The sequence below is a fragment of the Haliotis rubra genome, unplaced genomic scaffold, assembly GCF_003918875.1.
Source record: "Haliotis rubra isolate DU_JTF1 unplaced genomic scaffold, ASM391887v1 Scf2025, whole genome shotgun sequence".
Lineage (NCBI taxonomy): Eukaryota > Metazoa > Mollusca > Gastropoda > Lepetellida > Haliotidae > Haliotis > Haliotis rubra.
In genome coordinates, this window is record NW_025766032.1 from 5,661 (window position 1) to 30,555 (window position 24,895).

General features: G+C 42.7%; 2 protein-coding genes across 2 annotated transcripts in view; one reads left to right on the forward strand and one right to left on the reverse strand.

Moving 5' to 3' along the window:
* Positions 1-1,212: 1,212 nt before the first annotated feature.
* Positions 1,213-6,378, forward strand: LOC124275791. Its single transcript, XM_046711462.1, has 2 exons — positions 1,213-1,431; positions 2,912-6,378. Exon 2 carries the CDS (start codon positions 2,939-2,941, stop codon positions 4,481-4,483), a length of 1,545 nt encoding a protein of 514 aa, XP_046567418.1. The 5' UTR covers positions 1,213-1,431; positions 2,912-2,938; the 3' UTR covers positions 4,484-6,378.
* A 747-nt stretch (positions 6,379-7,125) lies between these two features.
* Positions 7,126-24,895, reverse strand: part of LOC124275792 (dolichyl pyrophosphate Man9GlcNAc2 alpha-1,3-glucosyltransferase-like) — a 29,272-nt gene continuing 11,502 nt past the window's right edge. The window contains exons 8-14 of the mRNA XM_046711463.1: positions 19,212-19,347; positions 18,181-18,266; positions 17,843-17,927; positions 11,937-12,007; positions 9,909-9,977; positions 7,799-7,943; positions 7,126-7,371 (exon numbers count right to left, since the gene is read on the reverse strand). Of these exons, the coding sequence (XP_046567419.1) occupies positions 7,147-7,371; positions 7,799-7,943; positions 9,909-9,977; positions 11,937-12,007; positions 17,843-17,927; positions 18,181-18,266; positions 19,212-19,347 (817 nt within the window). The 3' untranslated portion in view covers positions 7,126-7,146. The remainder of the gene's footprint in view (positions 7,372-7,798; positions 7,944-9,908; positions 9,978-11,936; positions 12,008-17,842; positions 17,928-18,180; positions 18,267-19,211; positions 19,348-24,895) is intronic.

Sequence of the window (24,895 nt, forward strand, 5' to 3'; positions counted from 1 at the left end):
ATCAATTCCCACTTGATTTAGCTATCACATACAGCACTCACTTGATTCAGCTAAAAAATTCCCACTTGATTTAGCTATCACATACAGCACTCACTTGATTCAGCTAAAACTTTCCCACTTGATTTAGCTATCACATACAGCACTCACTTGATTCAGCTAAAAAATTCCCACTTGATTTAGCTATCACATACAGCAACGCACTTGATTTAGCTAAACAAAACTCTCTTGATTTAGCCATCACACACATTAATTCACTTGGTTTAACTATCAAATACAGCAACGCACTTGATTTAGCTAAAAAACTCACTTGATTTAGCCATCACATACATTAGTTCACTTGGTGTAACTATCACATACAGCACTCACATGATTCAGCTAAAAAATTCCCACTTGATTTAGCTATCACATACAGCACTCACTTGATTTAGCTAAAAACATCCCACTTGATTTAGCTATCACATACAGCACTCACTTGATTTAGCTAAAAAAACTCACTTGATTTAGCTATCACATACATTAGTTCACTTGGTGTAACTATAACATACAGCACTCACATGATTCAGCTAAAAAATTCCCACTTGATTTAGCTATCACATACAGCACTCACTTGATTCAGCTAAAAAGATCCCACTTGATTTAGCTATCACATACAGCACTCACTTGATTTAGCTAAAAAAACTCACTTGATTTAGCTATCACATACATTAGTTCACTTGGTGTAACTATAACATACAGCACTCACATGATTCAGCTAAAAAATTCCCACTTGATTTAGCTATCACATACATTAATTCACTAGGTTTAACTATCACATACAGCAACGCACTTGATTTAGCTAAACAAACTCACTTGGTTTAGCTATCACATACATTAATTCACTTGGTTTAACTATCACATACAGCAACGCATTTGATTTAGACATCACATATATTAATTCACTTGATTCAGCTATTTCATACAGCAACGCACTTGATTTAGCTTGGCTTAACTATCACATACATTCACTTACTTGATTTAGCTAACGCATTCATTAATTCACTTGGTTTAATTATCACATGCATTCACTCGCTTGATTTAGGTAACAGGTACTTTCGTCCACATACATTCATTCACGTGATTTACCAATCACACAGAGTAACGCTCTTGCTCCTACTCATAGTTGCCAAGCGCAATCTGTCACGTGTAATCAATGTTACAGTGAAGGCGTGCACTCGTGAAGACCCACCCTGTAGAGCCCCACACGTCACAGGTACAGCTTTCTTTGTCAAGCACTGTGGATTTGTCCTAACGTCACACAGCTCTGGAATACCCACCAGAAAACACTAAACATAGATCGATACGTTAGTTGGGTGTGGTATATCGACTTTGAACAAGCGAGACTGGCCAGTGTTTGACAACTACAGGCACTGCTCCGCGCCAACACGTTAAAAGGTAGGTAACAAACACTTCGACGTGTCCAGGTGTTTAGACAACCGAGCTCGGCCCCAGGGTATATCAAACACAAGTAGTTGACTGGTGAATGTACATCTGTGTTGTTATATACCTATATGTCACCTTAACATTGCATCGACCTGATTAAGCTATATCCCGAGAACACCTTTACTCCGAGTATTAGACGTCCATGATTGAATGAATGACTCTGCAAAAGTTGAAAGGATCGGCAAAATTCGTTAGACATATATATATTGGGTGATGGTTGGTGTGCGAGCATGAACAAACAACGCAGTTCAATTGTTTCAAATAATAATGATAAATTTGAACATTAGGTCATATCAGGGATACTCTACAACATATACTTTTTGGATGGGTCATGTTACAGATACTGAGGGAAGAAAATAAAGGATCACATTAAAGGGCACATGTTCCTTTATTTTTTGTCCAAGGTTTCTTCACAAGGTTTGTATCCCATAGCTTGTGAAGAACCGGGGGAAAAATAAGGGACCACTTGTGCTTTCACTTGATCCCTTATTTTTTTCCCTCAGTATATATATATTTATTTATTATTATTTTCTTATTTTGTATTTATTTATTTTTTTTATTATTTTTTTTTTGTGTGTGTGTGTGTGTTTGCATGAAAAATGTTACATATATTTGGGTTCAGAAAAATGTAAGTCCTAACAGCAATACACCGACCTCAACCCCTTAAATAAAGGACCACTCCCTTAATGTACCATTGTAAACACATTAAGTGGTAATGTAAGCACTTTCGTATTATTTCAACTTATGTAAATGTTTGTTTCTTATTTGATATTAATATAGAACTGAAATAGTGATGTACTGTATAATCCTTTTGTTGACTTTATGCACTACATAACCCAGACTACTGGACTGCAGTTGCCAATAAGATTACTATACCCTCAAGGTATAAAGGACTTGCATAACATGGCATAAGGAACTCTTACATCAAATGCTTTCAGGTGTCTAAAGGCAACAGCATACCTAGTTGGGTGGATTGAGTGCCCAGTTCACCCTTGATAATCTACAAGAAATCCTGACTAAGTCATGTCCTTAAAGTGATTCACATATGCATAAACATTAATTACATTTTGGAGATATGAATAAATTGTTATTATCAATATCCAGACACACACGAATACAGGATTTCGAAAAGGTGTGTGCTCTGGAGTTCTACATGTTGAAGAACGGAGTGGGGTAAGATTGGGGGGGTGGTATTTATAATTCAAAACTTCAGCACAGGGGAAGGCTGTGTGATATTTAAATCAGACATTGGTGGGGATTGATGTTGTTGTTGTCATCATGTTTGGGGATGTGTGCCGTCAGAACTGTACTAGAGGTAGTTGTGTGTAGTACAAGGTACCTTGTCTGTAGCTCTCTTCTGTAGCATCACTAACTTGTTACAGTGTGTTATAGCTTTGGTGTTAGTGCAAGTTATTTTGTTTCAATGTTTCAGGCACATTGTGGATTACCAAGGTCAGGAATGGCTGTTCAGGGAAAACTCCCCACTAAGGATCTGTGTCGACTCTGCAAGAAAATCTGTACGGAACCAAAGTTCCTGCCCTGCAAACATGTCTTCTGTAGGGCCTGTCTCCGTTTCCAAATTATAACTGTACCTGCAAATCTACAATGGGAAGGGTTCAGCTGCCCCTTCTGCAAGAAATACACCAAGGCCATTGACCCGGACCAGGCTCTGGCACTATGGGCTGACCAGTTTCCAGACATATGGCAGCCAAAGAAAAGAAACACTCAAAGACAACATCCAACAAATGTTGTTGGTTCCACCAGTGACCTAGGATCAGTACAGAATGAGTCACCATTTACTGTCTCTCGTGATTTATCTGTGGACGAAGGTAGTTCAACAAGCACCTTTGGATCAGTGACCTCCGAACCAATGTCTCCAGCACCTGCTTCAGAGTCATCACTTCCAGCATCACCTCTGAATCCTAAACTGGCAACACCATCACCCTTTAGTGATGGTGATACATCACTGTCAGACTCAAAAGTAGTTCCTGAACCCACTATACCAACACCAAGCAGCAACTCACCATTGCCTGATATGACTGATGGACCAGAAGTTACTCAGTCTGGAAGAACCATGACTCAGGAAGGTTCTCAAGGACATTCTGATATTCAGGATACTGTTAATATGTTCTCCAAAGACAATGTGCCCGACAGTGACGTAGAAATATGCATCATCCATCCATGGAAACCAGTCATTCTTACCTGCAAGAAATGTGTCAGTTTAGCTTGTGGTCAGTGTTTGACAGAGAGCCATACAACATGTCGAGCTGAAGACTTTGATCTAGTTTCAGATTCATGCACTTTACCCGACGTGTCCAAACTAGAAAGTGAGGCAAATAAGGTCAGTTCATTTACTGACTCGTGGGCATCAAGTGCAGGGCAGCTTGAACAGAGCCGGGTAGAACTAAGACATAAGATAAGTCAGATGGCAGATATGATGATCCAGGACATTGAGAAGGACAAAGAACAGATGGTCAAGAGGGTCAAACAACTGTACCGAGATGAAATCTGGAGACTGAAGTCCGGCATCAACCCATCAGAGACACTGCTGAATGAGGTCAAGCAGGTAAAGAATGACACCGACAGTCTTTCCAGTCAGCATCCCACTCAGATCTTTCTTCGGGCTGACAGCATCCTGGCTAAGCAAAAAGCACTGCTTGAAAACCTGGGAACTGTGGATTTTGCCTGTGTTCCTCCAGAGATCAACTTTGTGGAGAACAATGTGTATCATGTCAGTCTGGGGGACCTTGTTGTTGATGCAGGCTTCTATCCGAAACATGATGCCTGTGATGTACAGCTGGAAACAGAACTGTCATCAGTGGCAATATCAGGTGATGGGAACAGCACTGATTCAGCTTCCAGAGATGGTACAGATCAAGGTGTAGCCTCAGGTCTGGGTCAAACATCACTCCCGGAAAAGAAAAACAGAAGCTCTCTCAGTAACTTGTTTTCACCTACAAGAAAACCAGAGAGGAACAGTAAATTTTATGTTGACGTTCAATGACTGTCATAATATGACTAGAACTTTGTAACATCTCCAAGACTCCTTACAGTGCATGAACTACAGAATAATCAGTCACATTTATCCACAGATACCTATGGCCATTAAATCAAAATGGTGGTGAAAGTTATGTGAATCGGTAACAAGCTATCTGTGGTGATATTAAAAAGAGTAGACATATCCTGCTCCGCTGAAAGCAACGACCAGTGTCTGTTGCCGATTGTTGCCTAACAGTAATCCGCCCTTACGATGGCAACATATTACCAATCAAGTCTTGGCCAAACAAGACCAGTGGCCAGTGATGGACCAGGCAATCCAGTGACAAGACATATTGTGTTGTGATAGCAGCATATTGCTGATGCAGGAACATTGTCCAGACCTAATTACCTGGAGCCAATGAGATACAGTTAACTGATTCTGATATAGTTCATGTTCTGGAGACTCAACATTTGCAAGATAGATGGATATTTAACTGTGATATTAACTTATTGCTAAAAAATTTCAGAGACAGTTTGTTTTCCTCCTCAATACTTTCATCAAATACATAATGTTTAAATCATATTAAGGCCAGACCAATTGTATTTCTTGTTTTACGGATCTGCCGGTCATATTTTTTCAAGAATAAGAAAAAAATAATAATTAATTTTTCGGCTCAAAAAATAAAATCCTTATTTTTATTGGCCAAAAATGTAAACTTACAAACAAATATTTTTTGATTGTTTTTTTCCCCATTTACACTTCATAAATCACCAAAAATATAATACTGTTAGTATTTAAAAGGAATATTAATTTGACTGGTGAGTTTTATTTTCTTTTTTCCTTTTCCTCCTGCCTTTAGGGTTCTTTGAGGACAAAAATCCATAAAACAAAAAAAATTGGTCTGCCCTAAAGGATGATATTTATTATCAGGAAAGTGGGCACAGAGAAAGAGATTTGTCAACAAGGGATGGCATGTTCTGGCTGAAGTCATTCCATGTACAGATCATGTATACTACTCAAAGAAGTGTTAAAGAACACCAGATTTGTTCATATGACCATAGTTAATCAATAATAGCTGGTGGGTGTTAAAACACAGAGCCTCCAGAGATAGGTGTTCTGTATATGATTATATATGAGAAAGCTTTCGGGTAAACTGTATGATAACATATCAGTGTGTGTCTGTGTGTGTGTATGTGCCTGTGTCTGTGTGTAAGGGGCAAGGTTCACAATTAGAATAGATAAGCATTTGTTGAAGGTCATTCTTCTGACCAACGATCACAGTTTGTTTCCTGTGATACAGAGACAAGACAAGATTCCTTTTGCTAACCAAAACAATTCCTTCTATTTGATTATCCTTTAAACAGTTTGAATTATTTACTTTTGGCTGACAAATAATACCAGTTGCATTTAAATAGAGACACTTTACTAGTTTTCTGCAGCTTTTACTTGATAGCAAAAGAGCAAATGTCCCTTTAATTGCTGTGGTCCACCTGTTCAGTGATGTAACACCTCTAGTGTAATACTGTGTAGCGATTACCAGCTCCAGTGATGACATCAACCATTGCTTACACCGATTCTCCTCACCACACCAAGGATTGGTTTAGGATACACACAGATGTCAAACTATGATTCTTGTTCCTTTATATTTGACAAGATGTTAATTTACCATGTTGATAATGCAGAATATATGACCTGTAAATAGCCATTGAGCATGTGTTTCTGGTGTCATCAAATATGTGAAGTTTTGTCAGGATCTTCCTGTGTCATAATCTTCCTGTGTCAGGACCTGCTTTTTCACCTGAAGGCGCTGCCCCAGAACTTCAGCCATTCACTGTGATATGTGTCATATACTCATTAATGTTCCATCCTGATATCTTGGAAATAAACACTTGACAATGCAGGGCATTGTTTTGAAAGTACAACATTGTTTGTCTTGACAATACATCAATTTGTTTTTTCTTGACAATACATCCCAGTGTTTGTCTTCACAATACAGCAATTTGTTTGTCTTCACAATACATCCCTGTGTTTGTCTTCACAATACAGCAATTTGTTTGTCTTCACAATACATCCCAGTGTTTGTCTTCACAATACAGCTATTTGTTTGTCTTGACAATTCATCCCTTTGTTTGTCTTGACAATACATCCCTGTCTTTGTCTTGACAATACATCCCTTGGTTTGTCTTGACAACAGTAATATTGTGTTGTATACTCCTGAACAGTCCACCCTCACTTGTTGAAAATAAATACTTGACAGCAAATATTTGACATTACATCCCTGTATTTGTCTTGATGATACATAACCATCTTTGTCTTGTCTTGACTGTACAGCCCAGTACAGCACCTTTTGTGTCTTAGCCATACAGCAGTGTTTTGTCTTATCACAAGTCTCTGATGACAACAGAAGATAAGGGCAAGAGTGTTGATGAATATCTTAGCCAGCAATATTCCAGCAACAACAACCAACATCAAGCCACACCTGACACAATCACACCTCTGCTCACCCGGGACTGAAATCAAGGACAATGACACAAGTTACACCTGTTGGTGTCACATGAATCTTGATAGTCGAAGCTCACCAAAGTAATGTACCAATGACCCCTTGCTGGCATCAAACCCTTCTCACTCACTAACGTAAATTACAACTAGCAATAACAAACAGTTACTGAGACACTGCAACAACTTTATTAATTGGTCTTCTTAGAAATCTTCTTTGACGTCTGCACAGAGATATATTTCTTGTAGCCAGTCTGGAAGAGCTGGTAGTATGTGAAGTACAACAGGAACAGGATGAAATGCATACAGGAGTAGATGGAAATGAGGACGGGGAATAGGTCTGGCAGTCTCACTGGTGCCTTGACCACTTGACTTGCCACAGTGAGTGCACCTGCACCCAGGCACGACAAAGTAAACTGCAAAACAAGTCACAGTAATGTCTGACACTGGCAATATCACAAAAGAGTTTTCATGGGATAAACTTCAAATCATTTTATAACTAGCTACATAACAATGCTGATAGGTCCACACCTTTACTCTACTTTAAACTAAATATAATATTTATTGGAATTTCCTGTCTCAGACTTATTTTACTTCAGAGCAACGGCATTCGAACAATATCAAATCAGGTTAACCTGCTACTCTCAGCATTGACACATCACAGGCCAGGATGTACATTACGACCATCTGATTGTCATCGGTCACCACCAAACACAAACAAAGAGGGGTTCCAATTGTTTTGTTCAAGAATCAACACAAGGTTCCTACTCCGCAATAACCTAAAATATATAATTCAGCTAATCATCAATAAAAAATAAAATGAATTGGGTTTTGTCAACTTACAAGTATTTTCACCAGTGTTTTCCCTGCTCCCTCAGCCTGCTTGTCTGTGTAGGCTTGTTGACTGTACATCATCACTATCATGTACAAGACAGTCAGTCCGACTGACTCCAACAGCAGACCATCCTTCACCAACAGTGGTAGCATACTGCAACATCATACTGATAGTAGTAGCAGCGCATTACAACATTATACAACACCATCTCTAGTGTATGGACCTAGCAATGAAAGAAGCTGTTGATACACAAAGGACGTTAACCATTTTGAGAGTTATCTCCCTTTGTGAACATGTTTGTCACCAGAATGTTGAAGGATGTACTGAATTTGCAGTGTAACAATCACCACAGAGTTGTCTCCCTTCATTAGAACGACGTCTCAATACATAATGTCTCAGATAGATGAGGGCAAATAGAGTTTAACATTGCCTTCAAGATTACTTTATGTGCATGCATGCATATATGGCTGCCTGTACTAATCTGTACTAATGCTGGGCTTAGTAAGTACTAGCCAAATGAGAAACCATGCCACAGTTAACATGGATGATCCACTCAGGCACGATGTAATGACTCAGTATTTGTTTTAATCCCTAAATGGCAAAAGCCAATCAGGGTAACAAGTGGTATAAATCTTTTGACATTTTTTGGTATTATGAGGCCAGGAGATTGAACCCCCTCTGCTATGCATCTAGGTACTCTATCCACTCGGCCACAAATGCCGACTAGGAATCGAACCATCAACCTCTTCTCTTCCAGAAGATACTCTATCCACTCGGCCACAAATGCAGACTAGGAATCGAACCATCAACCTTTTCTCTTCCAGAAGATACTCTGTCCAATAGGCTATGAATGTAGACGAAAATAGAACCATCAACCTCTCCTCTTCAGGTAGATGCTCTATCCGTTCGGACACAAATGAGATCTTCACAGTAGAGAGTTGGGCAAGCCTGGTCATGTATATTCTTTAAGAGATGTACACAAGATCTGATGAAGGGAGCTTGACATTACCTGAATGTGTACAAGATCTGATGAAGGGAGCTTGACATTACCTGAATATGTACAAGATCTGATGAAGGGAGCTTGACATTACCTGAATGTGTACAAGATCTGATGAAGGGAGCTTGACATTACCTGAATATGTACAAGATCTGATGAAGGGAGCTTGACATTACCTGAATATGTACAAGGTCTGATGAAGGGAGCTTGACATTACCTGAATATGTACAAGGTCTGATGAAGGGAGCTTGACATTACCTGAATATGTACAAGGTCTGATGAAGGGAGCTTGACATTACCTGAATGTGTACAAGATCTGATGAAGGGAACTTGACATTACCTGAATATGTACAAGATCTGATGAAGGGAGCTTGACATTACCTGAATATGTACAAGATCTGATGAAGGGAGCTTGACATTACCTGAATATGTACAAGATCTGATGAAGGGAGCTTGACATTACTCTTGAATATGTACAAGATCTGATGAAGGGAGCTTGACATTACCTGAATATGTACAAGGTCTGATGAAGGGAGCTTGACATTACCTGAATATGTACAAGGTCTGATGAAGGGAGCTTGACATTACCTGAATATGTACAAGGTCTGATGAAGGGAGCTTGACATTACCTGAATATGTACAAGGTCTGATGAAGGGAGCTTGACATTACCTGAATGTGTACAAGATCTGATGAAGGGAACTTGACATTACCTGAATATGTACAAGATCTGATGAAGGGAGCTTGACATTACCTGAATATGTACAAGATCTGATGAAGGGAGCTTGACATTACCTGAATATGTACAAGATCTGATGAAGGGAGCTTGACATTACTTGAATATGTACAAGATCTGATGAAGGGAGCTTGACATTACCTGAATATGTACAAGGTCTGATGAAGGGAGCTTGACATTACCTGAATATGTACAAGATCTGATGAAGGGAGCTTGACATTACCTGAATGTGTACAAGATCTGATGAAGGGAGCTTGACATTACCTGAATGTGTACAAGATCTGATGAAGGGAACTTGACATTACCTGAATGTGTACAAGATCTGATGAAGGGAACTTGACATTACCTGAATGGGTACAAGATCTGATGAAGGGAGTTTCACATTACCTGAATGTTGAGATGACCATGAACCACACACTGGGTAGGGGGAAGCTTGGAGCCAGGGCAGCTATAGGCCTGGAGTGAAGACAACCTTAAGCTTAAAGTTTGCAAAAGTTCACAAACACCTTGTATCGTTATTATTTTCACTAATTCGACAGCTTCGATGGGAATACAAGCACACAGAGAAATATTGATTCAAGATTTTATGTCAATATGTTTTGTGTGTATTGAGTGAGTGAGTGATTGAGTTTAGTTTTGCGTCGCACTCAGCAATATTCCAGCTACATGGCGGCGGTCTTGTGTGTATTGATATAGTAATGCAAAAACTGTGCATACTGAGTAGAACCCTACAAACCATGTTTTGAGTTCAAAGTTCCACAAACACAGATAATGTTAGTATATTTTTGTAAGTAAAATGGTCAACAATAATAAATTCACTGACTGCACCTTAAAGCGTTAACACAAACAAGAAGACATGGTAACCAATATCTCCACAGTGTTCTGTTCCTGTTTTGACAACTATTCATTTTTCCTACAAACAGCAATACATAGGTTGTTAAATGAGAAAATCCATCCCCATTGGGGACACTGTTCACTAAGTCAAGAAACGCATGGCAAGGGCCATAACTCTGTAACATATTGTAACACAGTTTCTTTTAACTGACTCCATCAAGGCTTTCATGTCCTGAAAACACAGGTTTCCCTATCTGTGACAGTTTCTGAAAAAAATCTGTCCTCATTGCGGACACTGTTCACTAAGTCAAGAAACGCATGGCAAGGGCCATAACTCTGTAACATATTGTAACACAGTTTCTTTTTACTGACTCCATCAAGGCTTTCATGTCCTGAAAACACAGGTTTCCCTATCTGTGACGGTTTCTGAAAAAAATCTGTCCTCATTGGGGACACTGTTCACTAAGTCAAGAAACGTATGGCAAGGGCCATAACTCTGTAACATATTGTAACAGTTTCACTTTTCGAACTCCATCAAGCCGTTCATGTCCTGAAAAAGTACTAAACTGGTTTCCTTATCAATAACATTTTTTGAGAAAATCTGTCCCCATCATCTCGGACGGAAGGACAGTAGGACAGATTGACGGATGGACAGAGCTCAAACCTATATCCCCTCCCACTTTGTGACGGGGAATAAAAATAGGTGGCAGGAAAGCGGTTAAAGTGTTCACTTGTCACAGTGAAGACTTGGGTTTGAAGTCATACGTGGGTATAATGTGTGAAGCCCATTTCTGGCATCCCTGACGTAATATTGCCGGAATATTTCTAAAAGTGGCATAAAACCATACTCACACACCCACTCACTCACTCACTCACAACAATACAAAATCAGTGACATCAGTTCAGTGCAATAAAGCAATACAATGCCTTCTATTATCATCCAATCAGAAAATAGCCAGCTACATTCTCTTCCCACAGGGGTTACTTGTCATTCTTCCTACGAACCTCTGATCTAATACTGCCCTTTCATGGTGCGAGTGTTCAGGATTCGTGATTGGTTGCAATCAGATCTAGTTGTGCAATCAGCGACATTGTTTTAAAAGTGATCATTCGCAAGGCCTCTGTAATTTCCGTATGCTTTGGGAAAACTAGAACCTCTTTCCCTGCGCGATGCGCAAACATTTCTTCTGGACAGAACTCAGTCATGTAATGCCGGATCAATGGTGTCTCCATCACCCTCGTTGACAACGGACAAGCTTGCCATTAAATGTCTTGTGTGTCACATCAACACAAGTCCCCGGCAGAGGAGGGATATTTGTGGCCCCATTTTACTTGCATTAGTCAAGTTGGATCTAAGTCGATGTTACACATGTTCTGATTGGATAGAAAGAAGGGAGATAATTTGTGTTCCGATTTTTTGCTGCTAGGGGATTTTACGAGAACCGGGAAATATGGCCGTATTAGAACAGATGTTCCTAGGAAGATATGACAAGTAACCTCTGTGGGAAGGGAATGAGTCTGCTAGTGAGCATGGCCTATTTTCAAATGCCATACAATCATTAGTAATATGTAAGTACTTACACTGCAGCCAGGAGTATGGACTTTTCATGGACTTGAAAGGAGAAGAGGAAAAACACTAAGGATGAATTAACCTGAAAGTATAGAATATGATTGGAGAATGTTCACAGCCAGTCTTTCAGCATCCTGTGTTTCCACCATAACATGTCACTAACAGGAGTCATTACCCAAAGTGTTAGAAATAACCCAGTTTACTCACACGTGTCATACACACAACGGTGTTGTTGCTTTTCAATTCTTACGGATGGAATGACCACTTTAGAAACATGAAGAAGAAGATTGTTGAAGTCATTCTACAATTTTATTAAAATCTAAATATTTTAGATATTTAAATACTTACCTTACCATAGGTCGTATGCATATTACCTCAAGCTCCGCTTAAAAGAGATCAGACAGTCGTTGATTCGCCATTCTCTAGAATGGCTGCCTCAAGTATCGACGAGTGTACAGGAACTGAAGTGATGTGATCTCCCCTCTCCGGCAAGCGCGGTCTATCCAAAAATCACTTTTACTGACCAGGTCCGAAGAGCCCAGAGAGGGGAGGAGCATCCAGCGTTGGGAGGGAGTTACCGCCCTATGGTAAGGTAAGTATTTAAATATCTAAAATATTTAGATTTTAATAAATTTTTAACTTACCTTACCATAGGTCTTAAGCATATGGATTCAATAGTAGGACGGTGGTGTCGGGCTCCAGAGGACCGTCCCATGAAGAAAAACAAGACCACATGCCAAGGGAAACCAAGGAAACTAACTGAATCGGCAGACTGTCGCAGGAAGCGCCTGGAACAAGAAACAGATAGTGACCCACGGAAACCCTAAGGAAAAGAATACACCGAGGGCGTACGTTATCCTAAAGACCAGAAGGTAAGGAGAAGTAGTTGCCTAATGGGCGGTAGGTCGGGTGAGTTGCTGGGCAACCACCAGTGGACAAAAAGATTGCAGACCTTCAACACCCTCGACGGACAAATCCTGCAGGGAGTGGCTAGCGAAGACAGTAGAGGACTTCCAGAAGCATCCCTCCATGATGGCTGGAACGGTGCAGTTCCTATGGAGAGCCATGGTGGACGCCAGGGCCCTAATCTCGTGCAGGTTATTGGCTGTAGGATGAGGCAGATCTAGTGCATCATAGTATTCCTATGAACTTCACCTTTAGCCACAGAGGAAAACGGGATGAACAGTCTCTTGCGAGACTGCCTCCTGGATGATGATTCGGCAATATTCATCTTAAGAGCCCTCACAGGACAGAGCAGCTGTTCCTCAGTATCGTGGGGTCCTAAAATGGAAGACAATGGAGGAATGGAGAACATTCTGTCCGGTTGTCCTGGCAGCTGGTTCTTAGCCACGAAATCCAAAACCAGTCCCAAATGAACAAGCCCATGCCATGACTGCTCAAAACACATCCTGGTTACATCCAAAGCGTCTCTCTCGCTGACTCTAGCTGCCGTGGCCAAGGCCAAGAGAAAAGCTGTCTTTCTGGAGAGGTTCTCGAATGAAGCAGTGTCCAAGGGCTCGTAAGGTGGACCTTAGATGCCAGAGTACGATGTTAAGGTCCCAAGCAGGAGGACGAAACTTTGCCTTCTGGTCCTCCAGCTTGAAGGCTTTGAGTACGGCCATGAGCTCCGGCACCTTGGAAATCCGCTTGACCGCCAAAACAGAGTTAAGAGCCGATAAATAAGTTCCGATAGTGTTGCCCTTGAGACGCCTGGACTTCCGAAGGAAAAGAAGGAACTCTGCTATAAACTGAGGAGAAGCTGATAACGGGTCCTTGGACTTCTGTGCACAAAACTTCTCAAAGGAAGTCCACTTATCATCATAGAGTGATCTAGTGGAGACTCGATGAGCACGTGCAATAACCTTGGCTACACCCATGGAGAAGCCTTTGGCCTTCAGTACCTTTTGCAGATGATCCAGCCATACAGATGAAATCGAGTGGGATCGGGATGCAGCTGTCGACTGTGAGCAGGTGAGGCCACTCTGGTAACTGTTGAGGACTTCTGTCGGCAAGACGGCGCAGATCTGGGAATCAGGTTCCAGTTGGCCACCAAGGCGCGACCAAAAGCAGATGAATCGTCTTTGTCTGCTTGACCTTTGCTATCACTGCTTGCAGCAGAACTGGTGGTGGAAAGGCGTATGTGTCCAGACCATCCCATGACAAGGACATGGCGTCGACTGCCCATGCCGCCAGATCTGGAATCGGAGACACGTACAACGGAAGCTGTTTGTTGAACCGAGACGAAAAACAGGTTGATCAGAGGGCCGCCGTGTCTATGACATAGAAGGTTGAAAGCTTCTGGATGTAGTATCCACTCTGTTGGTGACGGCTTGCCTGGCCTTGAGAGAGCGTCTGCTAGGACGTTCTTGCACCCTGGGATGTGCCGGGCTCTGGCTGTGAGAGGAAGGGCTGCTCCAACAACTGCTTGGACCTGGTCGTTCCCTGGTTGCAAATCAACCACACCACCTGGTGTTCCGCAGCAGAGGCGTCCAGTGTCGAACCGCTAGAATGACTGCTTGGAGCTCCAAGTTGTTGATATGCCAGCCTAGCTTGGTGTCGGACCACAGCCCCGAGGTGGTCTGGTCGTTGAGGTGTGCACCCCAAACCTGAAGAGATGCGTCTAGAGGCTGGCCAGCCAGACCCTGGGCACAAGCTTGGCACGAAGCTGTTCCAGGGACACCATCCGGAAGTGAGGCGGCTCCGAAAGGTTAAGGTGGTTGAAATCTGCCATGTTGTGAGTCTTTCTTGGGAACCAGGAAGATGGGTGAGTAGAACTATTGGGGGTCTAGCACTGTCTCTATAGCTTGTTTGTCTAACAAAGTCTGAATGTTGTCTGCTAGCAGTGACTGTTGGTCTGGAGCATACACGCGTGACTGGGGCGTAGTAGTCCGAGGCAGCGACACAGCAATTGGCAGCTTGTAACCGGTCCTGAGAATGTTGGTCACAAACGGATCTTCTAGGACTGTCCAATTGGGCCAGAAGATCCCAAGTCTCCCGCCTACTGGATTAGGATGAACCGGCACGGCTGGGGGCGGGAGGTCCCAGTCGTGTTGGTTCCAAACTTCAGCAACCTGAGTAGGGGCGCTTCCCTCTACCCCTGCCGGGCATCGAAGGAGACTCTTGGGGATGGTCCTGCTGACAGCAGGTCCTGCTGAAAGTCGGGGTCGGACCTGCCACGGCCATGTCCTCTGCTGAAGGCGCTACGGACGGAGTCTCTTCTTGGGACATAACAGCGCTTCCCTCTACCCCTCATAGACAACTTGCCTGGAAAGGCCAAACTCAGAGCTTCGAAAGTAGAACAACAGTCGTCATGGCCAACGCCGTCCAAAGGTGTGCCAGTATATCATGTAACACCTTACCCTGCCATTGGAACAGGGTGGTAAGGTGCTCTGTCCTCGACACATTATCTTCAGTTAAGTCCCAAGCTGCAGCCGGAGTTGCAGAGGCCAACGTCAAAACAGGCTTCAACATCCTCTTGAGCCCAGCGTCAATAGCCAACATCTTAGAGTCCTGCACTCGGTAAGAAGACTGTGGAGAACCCGATAATTATTTGAGGGATTCATCATGAGCCGCACCTCCATCAGCGAAATCCAGGTTATGTATCTTGTAGTCCCCTTTGCGCTACTTAGGAGCCTTAATAGTAGTATTGAGAGACAGTGTAGCAAAGTTGGCAACCAAAGAGGCCACCGGGTGAGGCGGGAGGAGTAACTCAGTAGAAGTCCTAATAGCTCTCGGGTTGTCAGAGCCTGAAGGGGGAGAAAGACAATCCGGCAGTCTGTCGGCAATCCAGTCAAATACAGCAGATAGGGGGAGGTAAGTACCCCCATCATCTTCCTCTTGTAACATCTCTTCATTATAATCGGGAGAAAAATAGAGCTCCTCAGCATCCTCCCAGGCCACGGTAGTAGCATTATACCATTGGCCAGAAGCAGCAGGCGTCGGGCGCTGAGATGGCAGCTGAGAAACAGCATTAAAGGTAACTGTAGGGGAACATGGTCGTCACGACGAGCAGCGAAAAGGAGGCGACCTTGAACGGGACGGACGGTCAGCGACCTTGAACACCTCTCCCTATCATTGGGACGTCTGGGAGAGCGAGACCTGGAATCAGACCAACGACGGCGATGACTAGTATCAGAAGTATACCGAGGAATTCGAGAACGATGGCGCTGTTGAGGAGACTTAGAGTGAGACTGCTTAGAACGACGGGAGCGCTTGGCTTCCTGGCGTCGGGAACGCTCTTCCAATACCTGACATTGAAGATCCTCCTCTCGAGACAACGTAGACACAGGAGCCTTCTTGGGGATATGGTAGTCTAACAACGGCATTGGCGTTGGCGTCGGCGTCGTGGGAGGCGCTGGTTGACGCACCAATCCAGCAACGTCAGAGCTAGGTGTCATGGCCGTCGGCACTGGAACTGCACTAGGCAACTCAGAAGTTGGTGTTGGGACAGTCCTTAGTAGCTTCTGTACCTCCGGATGAGATAAGGCATCCGGCTGAGATAAGTCCACAAAAGCGTCAGACGGGCGATGGGCATCAGGCGTCAGCATACTCGGCGCAGGTGTAGACGTCCGTTCTGCCAAAGGAGAGGAGTGTCCGCCCGGCGTCTGTGGTACAGAAGATCTGGAGCCCAACGATGAAGCAGGTGAAGACATTTTCCTGTTACGCTGCGACAACCGTTTCTTCTTGGCGGCGGTATAAGCCTTGAAATTGGCGACGGATAACGGCGTACAAAAATGACAGCGCTCAGCAAGAGAACAGACTACAGAAGCGCAGTCTGGACATCAAGGGTGGGGATCCTTGGCAGACTTCTGCACCTTGCAGATACAGCAAAACAGCCAGGTCATGCACACAAAGGCTGTAACACACGAAAAGAAGTGAAATGTAAATACTACGCAAACCCACAGAATAAAAAACCTCTGCAGAGAAAATGGAAACATCTCTGCAGCAAGAATGGGCACGCCTAAGCAGAGTAAACAACCAAGATGGTTGCCGAGAAGAGCGTGAAACACAAGAACAAATTAGGCAATAATATCAAGAAACACAAGACCAAGCATGAACATTATGGTGAAAATACTAAACACCAAACATGCCTAGCGGAGTGACACTCACGAAGTGGGAACACACCCCACACCGCAGTGAGAAACACAAGGCAGCCAGGTAAGTGAAATTTGCTTGAATTATGTTCTTCTCCCACACAGAGAAGAATATAGGATATAAAAAGAATACATACTTACAACAAAACTTTAATATCTGAAAGAATCAGTAAGTAGCGAACTAGCGAAATAAAAAAACGTCTGACACACAGTACGCTTGAAGTAAAAGTGATTTTTGGATAGACCGCGCTTGCGCAGAGAGGGGAGATCACATCACTTCTGTTCCTGTACAGTCGTCGATACTTGAGGCAGCCATTCTAGAGAATGGTGAATCAATGACTGTCTGATCTCTTTTAAGCGGAGCTTGAGGTAATATGCATACGACCTATGGTAAGGTAAGTTCAAAATGTAGTTTTTGAAGATGGTGGTGATTATTGTTTCATTTCACTAAAAGGGCAGCTCAAAATGACAAAGACATAACGATTATTAAGAAAACAAAAAACACATGTATGTGTGTTGTGCTGATTTTATGACTCTTGTTACAATTCATGCACTACCCTTGCTGCTACTGCCCAAACGAAGAATTCTAAAACTCTTTTTGTAAAAATTAATATTACACACAGACAAATATAATTTAACAAAGAAAACACTGATGTGTTTATTCTGGTGACAACTATGGAGAAAGAAAGAGTGTTAGTTTAACCTGAACAAGTTTACAGGTGAGCTAACTAAAGTTCCACACTCCAGCTCTGTATCATGAGTCCTAAAACACTGCTTATCGGATGTACAACTGCTCACTGTTACAAGCTTACACGACAACTCACAAGTGCTAGTTTGAAGTTCTCGATGGTTGGTTTGGTCAGCACATGCAACGACGATGGCAACAGCATGACCAGTGTGGAACCGAGGCTGAAACAGACAGATTGTGGTCAGTATCACAGATGAAAAGAGCATTCAATCATTCAAAACCGACTGAGTATTTATCACATTGTTCTTTATTTCATCCTTTGTGGTCCAACCCAATGTCAGATCAGATCGTGCTGCCACCTACAGTTACTTTGCATCCTGGTAAATCATCTTGGCTACCCTGGCAAAACACTTGCTCACAGAAAGTATGAATGCTGCTATCTTTGATTGGCATTAACCAGCCACAGCAACTTACCACATCAGAACCAGTTTTTCCTGAACTATCAGTTGTTTCAGCTTCATTACCACAGACAGGCTGCACCAGACGTTGGCCACCTTGTCCTGGAACAAACAACTCAGGCTGACGGAGGGAATCAGGTTCAAGATCACTGCTACAGAGAATCTAGTCTGGAATCCCAACACACAGACAAGCATGGGATACTGGGGACGTATTCTGCCCTGATATCAACACAAGCATGTTGAACAGGCCCTGATGCAAGCATGAGGCATCAGGGCCTGTTCTGCCCTTGTATACACAGCCAAGGGTGAGGTACAAAGGACCTATGACCGCCTCCATGGTGTAGTGGTTAGAGCATCCGCCCGGAGAGCGGAAAATCGCGGGTTCGATCCCCGACCGCGTCATACCAAAATAAGTTAAAATATGGCACTTGTTGGTACCTGCCTGGCACTCGGCATTAATGGGTACAACAAGGACTGGTCGGCTCAGAGTCAGTATACTGTGTCTGAGTGGAGTATTCATGCTTCACTGCGGCATGGTATCTCAGTGTGCTAGCACTATAAAACCAGCTTAAGTCTGGGCTAGTACAAGCAGCCGCACATACACATACACATGCATGCACGTTGTCATATTAGCGAAATATTCTCAAGCACGACGTTAAACCAAATTTCACCTCATCTCACAAAGGACCTATTATTCCCTCGTATCTGCACACAGACAACATGTGGTCTGGAATCCCCCATGACAGTATGGGGTAAAGGAATTGAGTGAGTGAGTGACTATGGTTTTACGCCACTTTTAGCAATATTCGAGCAATATCATGGCATGGGACACCAGAAATGGGCTTCACACATTGTACTCATGTGGGGAATCGAACCCGGGTCCTCAGCGTGACGAGTGAACGCTTTAACCACTGTGCTACCCCACCGCCCAGGTTAACAGGAACTATGTTTCCCTGCTACATCACCACAAGGAGATAACAATTATATAGCTGTTACTGTGAATGTACTGGATATAAGTACATGTGCACTCCCTGACATCACTCTCACCTCGTACAATCCTCTGTTGAAAGGGAATAGTCTACGAAGAACAGCAAGAGCACTGTCAAGGTCAGAGAGGAACGGCAGCCAACACGTCACCATGGTGATGATGACCACAAGGCCCAGCATCATCAACTTCAGGAAGCTACAACACAGAAATACAATGAGGAGGGAGTCTCTACTCTAGGCTGGGACACTACACTCACACCACCATCATCAACTTCAGGAAGCTACAACACAGAAATACAATGAGGAGGGAGTCTCTACTCTAGCCTGGGACACTACACTCACACCACCATCATCAACTTCAGGAAGCTACAACACAGAAATACAATGAGGGAGTCTCTACTCTAGGCTGGGACACTACACTCACACCACCATCATCAACTTCAGGAAGCTACAACACAGAAATACAATGAGGAGGGAGTCTCTACTCTAGCCTGGGACACTACACTCACACCAGCATCATCAACTTCAGGAAGCTACAACACAGAAATACAATGAAGAGGGAGTCTCTACTCTAGCCTGGGACACTACACTCACACCACCATCATCAACTTCAGGAAGCTACAACACAGAAATACAATGAAGGGAGTCTCTACTCTAGCCTGGGACACTACACTCACACCACCATCATCAACTTCAGGAAGCTACAACACAGAAATACAATGAGGGAGTCTCTACTCTAGCCTGGGACACTACACTCACACCAGCATCATCAACTTCAGGAAGCTACGACACAGAAATACAATGAGGGAGTCTCTACTCTAGGCTGGGACACTACACTCACACCAGCATCATCAACTTCAGGAAGCTACAACACAGAAATACAATGAGGGAGTCTCTACTCTAGGCTGGGACACTACACTCACACCACCATCATCAACTTCAGGAAGCTACAACACAGAAATACAATGAAGAGGGAGTCTCTACTCTAGCCTGGGACACTACACTCACACCAGCATCATCAACTTCAGGAAGCTACAACACAGAAATACAATGAGGGAGTCTCTACTCTAGGCTGGGACACTACACTCACACCACCATCATCAACTTCAGGAAGCTACAACACAGAAATACAATGAGGGAGTCTCTACTCTAGGCTGGGACACTACACTCACACCACCATCATCAACTTCAGGAAGCTACAACACAGAAATACAATGAGGAGGGAGTCTCTACTCTAGCCTGGGACACTACACTCACACCAGCATCATCAACTTCAGGAAGCTACAACACAGAAATACAATGAGGAAAGAGTCTCTACTCTAGCCTGGGACACTACACTCACACCACCATCATCAACTTCAGGAAGCTACAACACAGAAATACAATGAAGAGGGAGTCTCTACTCTAGCCTGGGACACTACACTCACACCACCATCATCAACTTCAGGAAGCTACAACACAGAAATACAATGAGGGAGTCTCTACTCTAGGCTGGGACACTACACTCACACCACCATCATCAACTTCAGGAAGCTACAACACAGAAATACAATGAGGGAGTCTCTACTCTAGCCTGGGACACTACACTCACACCAGCATCATCAACTTCAGGAAGTTACAACACAGAAATACAATGAGGGAGTCTCTACTCTAGGCTGGGACACTACACTCACACCAGCATCATCAACTTCAGGAAGCTACAACACAGAAATACAATGAGGGAGTCTCTACTCTAGGCTGGGACACTACACTCACACCACCATCATCAACTTCAGGAAGCTACAACACAGAAATACAATGAGGAGGGAGTCTCTACTCTAGCCTGGGACACTACACTCACACCACCATCATCAACTTCAGGAAGCTACAACACAGAAATACAATGAAGAGGGAGTCTCTACTCTAGCCTGGGACACTACACTCACACCAGCATCATCAACTTCAGGAAGCTACAACACAGAAATACAATGAGGGAGTCTCTACTCTAGGCTGGGACACTACACTCACACCACCATCATCAACTTCAGGAAGCTACAACACAGAAATACAATGAGGGAGTCTCTACTCTAGGCTGGGACACTACACTCACACCACCATCATCAACTTCAGGAAGCTACAACACAGAAATACAATGAAGAGGGAGTCTCTACTCTAGGCTGGGACACTACACTCACACCAGCATCATCAACTTCAGGAAGCTACAACACAGAAATACAATGAGGGAGTCTCTACTCTAGGCTGGGACACTACACTCACACCACCATCATCAACTTCAGGAAGCTACAACACAGAAATACAATGAGGGAGTCTCTACTCTAGGCTGGGACACTACACTCACACCACCATCATCAACTTCAGGAAGCTACAACACAGAAATACAATGAGGAGGGAGTCTCTACTCTAGCCTGGGACACTACACTCACACCACCATCATCAACTTCAGGAAGCTACAACACAGAAATACAATGAGGAGGGAGTCTCTACTCTAGGCTGGGACACTACACTCACACCAGCATCATCAACTTCAGGAAGCTACAACACAGAAATACAATGAGGAGGGAGTCTCTACTCTAGCCTGGGAAACGACACTCACACCACCATCATCAACTTCAGGAAGCTACAACACAGAAATACAATGAGGAGGCAGTCTCTACTCTAGGCTTGGACACTACACTCACACCAGCATGTAGTCTGACTCTGGACCAGTCCAATCAGTGATTGATTATTTACACAACTCCCTTTCAAGTTATGGATTTGTATATTGAATACTTTTACTGAAAGACATCCTTCACAATATTACCAACAAACAGGTCATTGACTGTCAGAACAAAGATTCCACTGTGGAATATGATTGTGGCTTGTCATGTAAACTATCATGATGCATTAGTAAATTCATGTCCTCACACACTCTCCTATCCAAAGTTCCATGCGGCAAGCCACCATAGTACCTCTCACTCTCCTATCCAGAGTTCCATGCGGCAAGCCAGCATAGTATCTCTGCCACAGGCCAGAAAAATGTGACAATTCGTCACATCTTGTACCGTCCATTCAATATAATTTACATATTTCTCAACTCTTTTATTTTTGCCGAGTCTACACAACTAATTAAACATCTTTGATAGAATGGTTTAGTTTCATTGAGAAAATATCCTAAAACATGTAACACTATTTCGATTTGCATAGCGATCCTTTGTTTACATAGGTTGTACGGCTCCACGTGCTGTCATCGAAGCTGATGGAGAGCAAACGATGCAGCCAGTTTGATATCTAAATATGTACTGTCATAGACCTTACTGCCGCAGTTGTGGAAGAATATATATGTAACAATGTAAAACATTATGAAGAGAGCGCCGAAAAGCTTTCATGAGTCCAGTCTCTTCTTATTATGAATATGCGCATTTGTTTACAAACAAGAAAAAAGTCTGGTCACATGATATGCAAATTAGCCTGTGGCAGTGATGTTATGCTAAGTCATCACTGCGCCGGAGTGTGGTCCTCACATACACCTGTTACCAAAACCTCTGTTGGTTTATAAGGACATTTGATCAAATCATGGTAATTCTGTATGTAAATTAAAAAACAAACAGACTAATGAAAAAATAGAATAATAGCCTTGTTTGCAGCTACATAAATAACCAACAGGGTGATAGGCATAAATATGAAATTTTTAGAGTAAAATCAATATTTTTATACTTATCCTGACTCATGTTTATTTGCTTGTCTTCTTCTTCTGGCGAACCTAGTGGAACACTTGTATCTCCCAATTGAAGCTCCCTTCAATAAAAAATCACTCATTAGTACTCACCCCGAGTTATCTCCCTTTCCGAAGCGCGGGAAGGAGGGCGCCACCTTAGCCCATGTGCCTCACTCTCTCCTTTTCGTTTTGAGCCCAACACTTTATTTTTCCCGAGAAATCCAAAGTGTTAAGTGGGGAGGACGGGAGGGCTTACCTCATGAGTCAGGATAAGTATAAAAATATTAATTTTACTCTAAAAATTTCATATTTTTCTTATCCTGACTCATGTTTATTACTTTGTAGAATCCTCCTACGGAATAGGAGGTGGGATTATATATACTTTGGATTTTACTAATTAGTGATTTGAACTGAGATGATTGTAATAACCCTAAGGGAACTTCATGAAGGCACTGAACTGAATTCCTGCTGTTAAATTAACAGTAGCCTTTAAATAGGTTATTACAATTTACTGAATATAATAAAAGTATATAGAACATTAATAAGCTAGAGCCCTTAATGTGGTAGTATAAACTGTAGATAGTTTATAATGAATACTTTTATAAGAACCAAAGTAATAAGCTTACAATATGCATATATATAAGCTATAACATAACTGTGCTTAAGATATAATGATAACTTAAGCTGTATAATAGTAACCAACTACTGCGAGTTTGTTAACTAATACATGTTATGAAATGAACATATGATAGAGCTTAAGGAATAACTTAAGCTGAACATATATAATAGTAGAACTCGTACGAGTTGTAGGTATTATGATAAAGAATCATAGTACAGAACTTAAGATAATATTTTAACTTAAGTAAAAATATATGTATATAGCATATAGCTATTAGTACTGTTATCAGATAAGTATAAAAATCATCAAGATAAACTTATCTTCTCCGTGGAAACTGTCAACTGTTGAGCGAGGGACCATGGGACCGAAATGGTGGATACCTGAGGCGTCCTTGGTGGTGATATCTCTCAGATAATGGTTTGCAAACACCATCTCAGGACCTCCAAAAACATCCCTCCATAATGTTGTTCAAAGAACAGTTTCTATGTAACGCCAGAGTTGAGGCTAGTGCTCTAATTTCAGTGAGGATTAGCAGCACTTGGAGGGTTCAGTCCTGCTGCCTTGTAGGCTCTTAGTATGACAGTTAGGATCCAAATAGAAATGGTAGATGCTTGCTGACACTTCTGTCTGTGAAGTGGTAGATATGGGGATAAACAATCTTTTGAATTTCCCTCTACTTAGCTTGGATCTTTGGAGATATATTTTCAATGCATTACAGGGCAAAGTGATAAGTCCATCGTATCCTCGCGGCCCCAGTATGGAAGAGAGGGCTGGGACATGGAACAACCTGTCTGGTTGACCTGGTAGTTGATTTTTGCTATAAAATCCCAGCCGAAGTCCCAGATGGCGATATTATGAATATCATCAAATCGTGGTTCTCTCATAGTCCAAAGCGTGAATTTCGACATTCTGGCTGCAGTGGCTAACGCTAGCAGGAATAAGGTTTTGTGGGTCAATGATTCATATGACACAGATAATAATGGTTCATAAGCCTCACTTGTGAGGTGTTGAAGTACCACGTTAGATCCCATGCTGGCTTGAAACTTCCGTTTCTGATCTTCCAATCGGAGGCACGTAGCAAAGGCGAAGTAATTCCGGTGTTTGGTCAGTTTGCGCCCGTTCTCATAGTAATGACTGAGCTTATGGCTGCAAGATAAGTGGATAGTGTAGATCCTTTGAGATTCTTAGTTTGGACGTAGGAACCATAAGAAATCTGCCACTTGAGGATGTGTAGCAAATCTGGCTGAAAATCCTTTCTTAGCCGCATAATTGACAAATCTGAGCCATTTATCGTCGTTATAAATTACGAAAGTGGAATTACGTGAGTGCAAGCGTGATAAGCCGCTGCTCTGTTGGAATAACCTCTCTTATTCAAACACGCCTTTGATACAATCCACACGTGCAGTCGGAATGCCTCTGGTGTTTTGTGCA

Excerpts from the sequence above, each read along its gene's own strand:
- LOC124275791 (XM_046711462.1), top strand. The coding sequence starts at position 2,939 with ATGGCTGTTCAGGGAAAACTCCCCACTAAGGATCTGTGTCGACTCTGC.